Here is a 10,346-nt window from a genome sequence, read left to right as displayed (position 1 = left end):
TTCCCATATTTTTCATTTCCCCTCACTACCTGAAACCCCCTTTCTAACCCAACTAACACCCCCCCCCCACCTTAACCTGACCCCAACCCCTTAGAAAACACCCATAACCTTAATAGGATATAAAAATTTAAGGTCCATTTCCATAAATTTTAGGAGCCCCTCGATAGAAAAAAACCTTTTATATCTTTCATCAAGAATCTAGGATTAAAATTGCAAAAGCAATGTTGAATTATCAAATTTTCAAAAGTCATTTTCATGAATCTCGCAGGAAATGATTTGCACTGGTAATACTAACCACTACAGTGTTTCAATTATGTCAAAAATATCTAAAACTGAAATTTATCGCATCTTGAGACCAGTATTTTTGGGCGAACTTTGGAGAAAAATAGCAGCAACAGGTGTTAAATTAGTAGCAGCTGCAGCAGTAAACGCAGCAGTAGAAAGAGCAGTTATTAATTAAAAGCAGTAAAACAACGACAGTGTTTTTACGATTAAAGATTACTCGTGAATGGCGGAGGTAAGAGACAGTGATATTGCCCTAGCTGCCCTAGAGACTGACCATATATACATACGATCAGAGCCCAAGACCCACCTCCAACCAAAACTAGGACCTGGAAGGGCCAGACAATGGCTGCTGATGACTCAGCATGTACTCCTATAGGCTCTCCCCCAAAAAACCATGCTTAGCTCACGAGGATGGTGAAGTTGCAGCGACAGGAGGAACTAGCGAGTTTGAGCGGGACTCGAACCCCAGTCCGGGGAGTGCCAGACCGGGACGCTTCCAATAAGCCATCAGTATTAAGGGAAAACATAAAATGCAGACCACTTGAAGTAACCCAATGCCACCAATGAAAACAAGCTATTATGGAAAATAAAACAAAACAAGAGAAGTAATAAAAACATCATCTGAATAATTACAACAAATCTTACCATTATCGTGTAAGGAACAAAAAAATATTAAAACATGAAAAACAGGGCATGAATAGATTAATAATAATAACAACAAAAACAAAATTCCCGCAGTACTATTGGTATGCAGTATTGATTAAATAAAGAGAAGGAAAATTCAAGCATTGAAAAGCTCATTTGCAATATCACAATTAATAATAATAATAATAATAATAATAATAATAATAATAACAATAATAATAATAATAACAATAATAATAATAATAATAATAACAACCAATTTCATGAATTATTGAAGTCAATGTTATACAATAGCACTTTTCATTCACGTATGATTAAATATATTTTTTAAAAAATTCGATAAAGTATTTACTAGTCAACGAAAATATTACCAAAAAGTTACTTAACACCCATGACCAACTAAAATTCAGTGATTTGGATATAACTGATTCGGCATAAAATATTTTTTTTATGAGTTTAATGCGGCCTATTACACGTACCTATAAATACTAAGGGTAAAACAACTGTTTAAAATGAGTAAATGTATTATTATTATTATTATTATTATTATTATTATTATTATTATTATAAGCTAAGCTATGACCCTAGTTGGAAAAGAAAGATGCTATAAGCACAAGGGCTCCAACAGGGAAAAAGAGCCCAGCGAGGAAAGGAAACAAGGAAATAAACGAAGTACAAGAGAAGTAAAAAAAAACAATCAAAACATATTTTAAGAATAGAACAAACATTAAATTAGATTTTTCATATATAAACAATGAAAACCTCAAAAAGAAAAAAAAAGTGAAGAGAATGAGAATAGCGTGCCCGAGTGTACCCTCATGCAAGAGAACTATTAATTCATGTTCTGTCCAAGTTTACGAATAAGAGTGACCATATAATCAATCATCTAGGCACCCGTGCATGCATGACTATCATATGTCTGCATGAACACCAAGAAGAATAACAGAGTCCCTAGAGATAGCAAAAATCAGATGAAAGGAGAGACGACGATACATTGACGAGCTGAGAAAATTTGCAGATATGCTCTAGCATAGAAAAACCATAAACAGAAGGGATTGGAAAGACGTGTCTGAGGTCTTCCGCCCTAGGATGGCTAGCAATGGCTGATGATGAAAATATATATTTATATATGAATTAATTTACATAGATATTTACGTGGAAATTATTTGATAAATGACTTATTTGACAGAAATAATGTTCCTTTGAAATTTCAACATATCTAAATCTCTTCATATATATTAAGATTTTTTTTAATTAATTTCTATCGTGCTACCTAGTCTAGTTGGTAGAGGGGGTCTGCGTGCACCCCCGGAAATCAATTTCTAATTGATGTCTTCCTATGGGGAAAAAATGTGTAGAAAACAGTTTGCTATGTTAAAAATTTGAAATATTGTCCCACGTGCCTATTTTATGCAAATTAAGCCGCCATTACATGAAAATACTAAAATCGCTATAACTCCGCCAATGCAACAGATAACTGCAAAAATAAGGTGTCTAGACCCAGGTTTTGAGGGTCTAGCATCAATATAAGACCAGTCTCATAGTGACCACATGTGTTCCTGACATGTAAGATATGCAAATTAGTGCCGCCATTACTGAAAAACCTATTTTTACCATATCTTTGCAAATGTTATAGCAATCGTGAAGAACGTGTTGTCTGTACCCTTGTTTTATGGGTTGATGTTTATTATTAGACTATATTTGAATGTGCCTTTTGCTTATTTGTTTTATTATAATGAGATATAGTCAGGTAATGAGAGATTCTGAGGGTACTTACCAATTAGTGTTTATTAAGCAGTGAAATATTTTTTATCATTTCATCATAGGTGGCAACACTTTACTGAATAGGAGAGGATGTGATTCATTGAATCCGTGTCATTTATATTGGATGAAGCAGTGTGTTTTTCAGCAATTTATGAATCATTCTAGGTTTATCTTTTCTAGGTTTATCATAATTTAGTCTGCTTATAGTCAGATAGGTAAAAGGTGTTTATATAATCTCTCAAGCTCTATTTGATAAGACAATTAATGCAATTACTTGCATGACTTAGTGTCATTGGTAGTAATATTTCAAAACACTTCATCATGTTGGTTATAGGCCTATACTTCTCATTTCAGAGTAATAGTTTTGGTATAAGTTCGCCATCATGCCAAAGCGAAGGAATGCTGAATCTGCCAGCACTGAACGCACCAGCCTGAGCAAAAAGCCTGCTTCACCTGCACCTGTATGCATGCTTCATGTGTTATCCATCTCTGATCATGGGCCTTTTACCCCACTCAGTAGAATCAAAGGAACTGCATTTGATAAACTAAAGCACCTTCATGAAATCCGGGACCTGCGGCTCTGTCAGCCACATGCATCTCCCTATCGTATGCAGTCTGTATGCGACCAGATTCCTGAGACTGTCCCCGAGGACCTTGAAAATAATGGGTATCACCGTCAGTGTTATCAGCGGTTCTCTGGCAATCTGCATCTTATAGAAAATAAGACAACTGAGGAACCACAGGCATCCACCTCGCTATTGCATTCACCTCGTAGACATTCAACTGGACCTGTCTTTTCAGAGGAGTGCATTTTTTGTGAGAAAGTAGAGATCAAAGGTGCTGATCGAAAAACTGTACGACCTGTCCATTTCTCATCTTGGAGAAACAAGGAAAATGCATGGGAACAAATTGAATCGAGAGCTGAAAAAATGGGCATGTTTCGGCTTCATAGACGTGTGAAAAATGTAGACCTCTTTGCTGTAGAAGCAAAACATCACCCATCATGTTTGAGATCATTCCACACCACATTTGCTAACTTTGAACGCGGGGTTAACAGAGCAAATGACCCAAAGCGTACTGAACACGCGAAGATTTCGGCCGCTTATGAGAAGGCACTGAATTTTGTACGGGAGCACATTCGAACTCATGTCATCCAACGGAATGAAGTCCTGCGTCTAACATCATTGCGCTTGCTCTATATTGAAGAACTGAAACGCAATGGGCAGGAGAATGAAAACTACCGCTCAGAGAAACTCCTGAAACGTCTACAAAATGATTCAATCAAGGAGCATGTGTCCTTTCTGAAGGTTGATCATGACAAACTTGATGCAATTTCATTTTGGCTTGTGTACAATTCCAATATTTCGGTTAACGATGCTTTAGCACAAGCTTACACGCTTGGTAGCAAAGACAAATACCAAAACGCTGCTCTGCTTCTTCGCAGTAATATTCTACAGGCTTACAAAGACTCCAAAGTCCTCCCATGGCCGCCAACATTAGATGATATGGACCTCAGCTGTGATGATCTACTACCATCTGATCTCATTCGTTTTCTAAGCATGGTGATGTCAGGAAAAGAAGACATAGATACAAGTGAAAAGATGAAGCGACTGGTATTCTCCATTGGGCAAGACATTTGCCGTGCAGTGTCAGATGGAAAATGGAAATTACCAAAGCACATGCTACTGTGTGTGGAGATCTGCCTTCAGATACTTGACCAGATGATTGCCAAAAAACATTTCTTGTTCTCAACTGACAGCTATTTTCCGGGATCCATCAAAGCTCAGGAAAGACTTCGACGTGGCAGCTCAGAGAGGATCATTCTTGCCGGACCAGCAACAAGAAAGCCATACGACTTCAAGGTGTTCCTTGCAAATGACGACAACAAGAAGCAGCTCTGTCAACTCATGCTGCAGGTATGGAGTGGCCAACAGGCGGCATCTAGACTGGAGAGAACCGAGATGGCAGTACTGATTGTCGAGGGGAGAGCTCATCAGTTCGTTTCCAAAGAAGGCAAGGTATGTGAAATTGCACCTTTATTTTTAGGATGACTACATTCATTTACATGTTAATCCAAAATATGCTCAATGACCTTTTTTGTTTCAGGTCGAGGTGCTTGAGATGCCCACTATATACAGTAACCAGGAAGAGACAGATACGAGAGTGGTGTTGTACCTACATCATGCTGCTGCTCTTGGTTACAAGAATGCTGTGGTTAGAACCCCTGACACGGATATCTTCGTGATTCTACTCTACCATGCCCATGCTATCAAACTGACTGTGTACCTTGATACAGGATCAGGAAAGCAACGTCAGCTCATCAATGTATCTGAGCTTGCACAATCATTAGGGGAGGACTACTGTGCTACCCTTCTTGGCTTCTATGTCTTCACTGGGGAGGATTGTACCAGTGCTTTCAAAGGAAAAGGGAAGGTCGGTCCACTAAAAAAGCTTGAGAAGAACCCGAGATTCCACAAGGTGTTCAGAGAACTTGGGAATGACTGGAGCATAAATGGCCTAATGTTGAACCAGTTAGAACAATTCACTTGCTTGATGTACAGCCAAAGTCGTGATTTGTCTGTGGATGCCGTCCGATCTAAGATGCTTCGAAAGATGGTAGGAGAAAATGAAAAATTAACATTGAAATCTAAGGTGGACTTTGCTCGCCTCCCTCCATGTCTTTCAGCATTGAAGCCCCATGTCCAGCGTGTGAACCACCGGGTTTGTTTGTACAAACGAGCTAACGAACCCATTTGTGAAAAGCCAAACCCCTACGACGAGGGCCAGGGATGGATAAAGACAGAAGAAGGCATGCTGGAACCATTGTGGTCATGTGGTCCAGTACTACCTACCTCACTAGTTGATCTCCTTGAAACTATTGATGATCAGGAGGAAGCAGAAGATAATTGCGAAGACGAAGAAACAGATTCATTTGACTTCGACAGCGATGAAAGCGATGACGATTGATGCTTGTGATGACAGGGAACATTTAGATGATTTCCAGAAGCATCTATATCTTAATTTTTTTTTCTTCTTAATGTGCAAATGACACTTGTGATGAAAAAACGACTGGTCTTATGATGTTCTTTCACCCTTAAAATACGAGTACAGGCAACACGTTCTTCACGATTGCTATAACATTTGCAAAGATATGGTAAAAATAGGTTTTTCAGTAATGGCGGCACTAATTTGCATATCTTACATGTCAGGAACACATGTGGTCACTATGAGACTGGTCTTATATTGATGCTAGACCCTCAAAACCTGGGTCTAGACACCTTATTTTTGCAGTTATCTGTTGTATTGGCGGAGTTATAGCGATTTTAGTATTTTCATGTAATGGCGGCTTAATTTGCATAAAAAAGGCACGTGGGACAATATTTCAAATTTTTAACATAGCAAACCGTTTTCTACACATTTTTCCCCATAGGAAGACACCAATTAGAAATTGATTTCCGGGGGGTGCACGCAGACCCCCTCTACCAACTGTACTAACCTTATATATCATCATCATCCACTGCAGAACAAAGGCCCCAAACATGTCCTTCCACTTGTTTCTGTCTGTGGCCATTCTATGCCAGTCCACACCCACAAATTTTCATAGTTCGTCAATCCACCGTCTTCTCTTGCAATCTCTATCTCTTAATTCAGCTGCTTCTCTTGCAATCTCTAGGGACCCTTACTGTTAATCTTAATGTCCATCGATTATAGTCATTCTCGATATATATATATATATATATATATATATATATATATATATATATATATATATGTATGTATATATATACATATATATATATATATATATATATATATATATAATATATATATATATATATATATATATATATATATATAGTGAGTGTGTGTGAGTAAACTGGTATCTGGAAAAGAATCATCCTCGATTCAGCCATTAATAAAAACGAACACAGCAACAGCCGTAGTCTCCCCTTTCACAAACCAAATAAATTAATTCATTAAAGCATATATATAAAAACACACACACACGAACACAAACAGACTTCACTCCCAATAAATCCTCCGTCCCAAAAATAGCCAACATATCGTTGCCATAAAAAACCAGTAAAGACCAGCTCCCTCGGGCCCTTATTAATCAAAGCTTCAACTTCAAAGTCTAAAAATACTAAAGGCAGTGGGGGGGGGGCACCGAACTTGTACGTCAGAATACCCACTCCCTCCAACACGCACAGGAGGGGGTGGGGGGACTTCAAGACACGCCGTTGACGCCGGATTTATATCAATGTATACCATTGTTTGATAGATTCATCTTCCTGGTGTAATAGTGTCTGATTATATAAAGTACATACAATATATATATATATATATATATATATATACATATATATATACATATATATATATATATATATATATACATATATATATACATATATATATATATATACATATATATATATATATATATATATATATATATATATATATATATATATATATATATATATATATATATATATATTATCTTTCCTGTCACGCTCAGGGGGAAAGTAGTAATACCCTGGTGAAACGGCGTACCCCGTGAGGTACACTAGAAAACCATACTCTCATAAATTGCTGAACCAGCGGGTTTCACTTAGGAAAGGGTTGAATCTCGTGTGTGTGTGTGTGTGTGTGTGTGTGTAAATATTTAGAAGTCATAAAATTTTTGAATTTACGATGCTCAGCTTCTTTTTCCATCTACATAAATACGAATCTAAAGGCACCTCTCTTACTGTCATCACATCAAGGACTTTTTTTATTATCATCATCATTAATTAAAGGTTTACTCTATTGGAATTCATCTTAAGTAGGTAGTAGGTTGGCCAGGGCACCAGCCGCCCGTTGAAATGCTACCACCAGAGATTTATAGGGTCCTTTGACTGGCCAGACAGTACTACATTTGATCCTTCTCTCTGGTTACGGTTGTTTCTCTTTGCCTACACATACGCCGAATAGTCTGGCCTATTCTTTACAGATCCTCCTCGGTCCTCGTACACCTGACAACACTGAGATTACCAAACAGTTCTTTGCTCAAGGAGTTAACTACTGCATTGTATTTGTTCAGTGGCTACTTTCCTCTTGGTAAGGGTGGAAGAGACTCTTTAGCTATGGTAAGCAGCTTTTATAGGAGAAGGACACTCCAAAATTAAACCATTGTTCTCTAGTCTTGGGTAGTGCCATAGCCTCTGTACCATGGTCTTCATTGTCTTGGGTTAGAGTTCTCTTGCTTGAGGGTACACTCAGGCACACTATTCTATCTGATTTCTCTTCCTCTTGTTTTGTTAATTTTTTATAGTTTATATAGGAAATATTTATTTTAATGGTATTGCACTTCTTAAAACAGTTTATTTTCCATTGTTTCCTTTCCTCACTGGGCTATTTTCCCTGCTAGGGCCCTTGGGCTTATAGCATTCTGCTTTTCCAACTAGGGTTGTAGCCTAGCAAGAAGTAATAATAATAATAATAATATGCAGAGTTGTTCTTGTCAGGCACAAACGCCAAACTAACCCTAAAATACGTTCATCACCACCTCTTACGCCTATAGACGCAGAGGGCCTCAAGAGGATTCGTTGGCTAGATTCATCAAAGGATAGCCAGTTCCTTGTGATGTGCAGTGCTTGCCTAACTAAGAGCTAGTGACCCCTGCCGGACCATACTATAGTCAATTTATTTTAATGAGACGCATTTGCACCGACTCGCAGCGGTGCCCTTTTATCTCGGAAAAGTTTCCTGATCGCTGATTGGTTAGAATTATGTTGTCCAACCAATCGGTGATCAGGAAACTTTTTCGAGCTAAAAGGGCAACCCTGCGAGTCGGTGCAAATCTGCCTCGCTTAAAAAATTGACTATAGTTCTAGTAAGATCATCCGCCAGACATCAGAAGAAGCGAAAATACTACTTGTCTCACATCTTAAACCCAATTCGTCACCCTGACGTTACAGAAAATAATTTTTTTTCTTGAAAACTTGTCACCCCAAGAGAGCTAGTAACATTTCTGTCAAAATAGAGAAAGTAAATCAAGTGGTACCTTTGTGCTAAGTAATTAATTGTGCAGGCAGGCCTACGCTTTGGGGGCTAATAAATTTACTTTTAGCCTACGAAGCACCCCCCCCCCCCAGAGACGAGGTCTAGGCAATCATTACTACAGTAATAAACAAAAATACTTGCTTACAGAATTAGTATTTTCATTATTTAGGTCAGTACAATAACTTGCCTCCCACTTAACAACTATATCAATAAATAAATAAAAACTAAAATTGGCAAATCAAAATATGCATTCCTCAAAACACCTATGTAGGTATCTGAGAACCAAAGTTGACAGGCGACGTCTCGGTTGGTATGTCCGAATACAAGGGTCCACATTAGCCATCTTATAACACATAAACATTGATAAAAGCATTTACAATCATTATAATTATTATTATTATTACTTGCTAAGCTACAAACCTAGTTGGATAAGCAGGATGCTATAAGCCCAAGGGCTACAACAGGGGAAAATACCTCAGTGAGGAAAGGAAATAAGGAAAAAATACAAGAGAAGTTTAAGAACAATAACAACATTAATATAAATATTTCATATATAAACTATAAAAATTCAAAATAACAAGAGGAAGAGAAACAAGATAGAATAGTGTGCTCAAATGTACCTTCAAGCAAGAGATCTCTAGCCCAAGACAGTGGAAGACCAAGGTACAGAGGCTATGGCACTACCCTAGACAAGAGAACAATAAGCCTTAAAGCAACGCTTGCTAGCATACGCTCTGTACACAAAACTGAGATTTTGCCACAGACTTCAGCAACAGGTCGAAACGTAGAGTATTCAAAAGAACAATCATGAGGTACTAATAACTCTAATATGAAAAGGTTCACAGACTCCTCCATTATCTGAAGAGAAGCGGGATAAGATGGATAGAGAAGCGGGATAAGATGGATAGTGAAGAGGCTTTCGGTCAGTGGTCTGTATATCATCACAAGTGGTTACCTTTTGCACAACAAACCTCTCAGAGTTCAGCACTGAACTTGCATATTGCTCTGAGAGAGAGAGAGAGAGAGAGAGAGAGAGAGAGAGAGAGAGAGAGGAGAGAGAGAGAGAGAGAGAGAGAGAGAGAGAGATTAAAATTATCCACAATAGCCAAAACCCTACATTTAAGAATATGAATATTTTCTTTGAAAATGTATTAAAAATACACCATATTTTCTTAATGAATGATAAAGTATAGGCCATCCAATCCTTATCAACCCATATTCAAGCCACGTCATAGTTTCAAATTATATAGTTATAAATTACAAAGCTTTCCCCAATACAACATCCTACCTTTGAAATCTTCCAAGACCCAGATAGCCACCTTATTCAGAAGGGAAAGACAGAAAGGCGGCAGGCACTTAGCCCTACTGCATGCCTCCCTTGTCTGTCTATCGTGAGATTAAACAAAAAATCGATCTAAACAAGAACCAATTGCAATATCAAAGCATCAAACAGACGTCTGTGAAAAGAGAGATTTATAGCAGAGATTGAAACAAAGCCAATTGTTGATCAAAACGAAAAACCTGTCCCATATTAGTTTCATATATTTAAGAGAAGCTAGTAAAGGACAACAAACTTGTGCAACAAACAGTGGTAACGCGTTAGC

At 37.8% G+C, this 10,346-nt stretch overlaps 1 protein-coding gene across 1 annotated transcript in view; it reads left to right on the top strand.

The window, feature by feature from the left end:
* LOC137625086 (ADAMTS-like protein 1) overlaps positions 1-9,641 on the top strand; it is a 134,425-nt gene extending 124,784 nt beyond the window's left edge. Inside the window, exons 6-7 of the mRNA XM_068356017.1 lie at positions 4,139-4,307; positions 9,588-9,641. Of these exons, the coding sequence (XP_068212118.1) occupies positions 4,139-4,307; positions 9,588-9,641 (223 nt within the window). The remainder of the gene's footprint in view (positions 1-4,138; positions 4,308-9,587) is intronic.
* The last annotated feature ends 705 nt before the right edge of the window (positions 9,642-10,346 follow it).

Source organism: Palaemon carinicauda, chromosome 31 (genome assembly GCF_036898095.1).
Source record: "Palaemon carinicauda isolate YSFRI2023 chromosome 31, ASM3689809v2, whole genome shotgun sequence".
NCBI classification, from domain to species: domain Eukaryota; kingdom Metazoa; phylum Arthropoda; class Malacostraca; order Decapoda; family Palaemonidae; genus Palaemon; species Palaemon carinicauda.
Note: the sequence above shows the minus strand (reverse complement) of the source record. Positions and strands in the feature narration are given on the sequence as shown.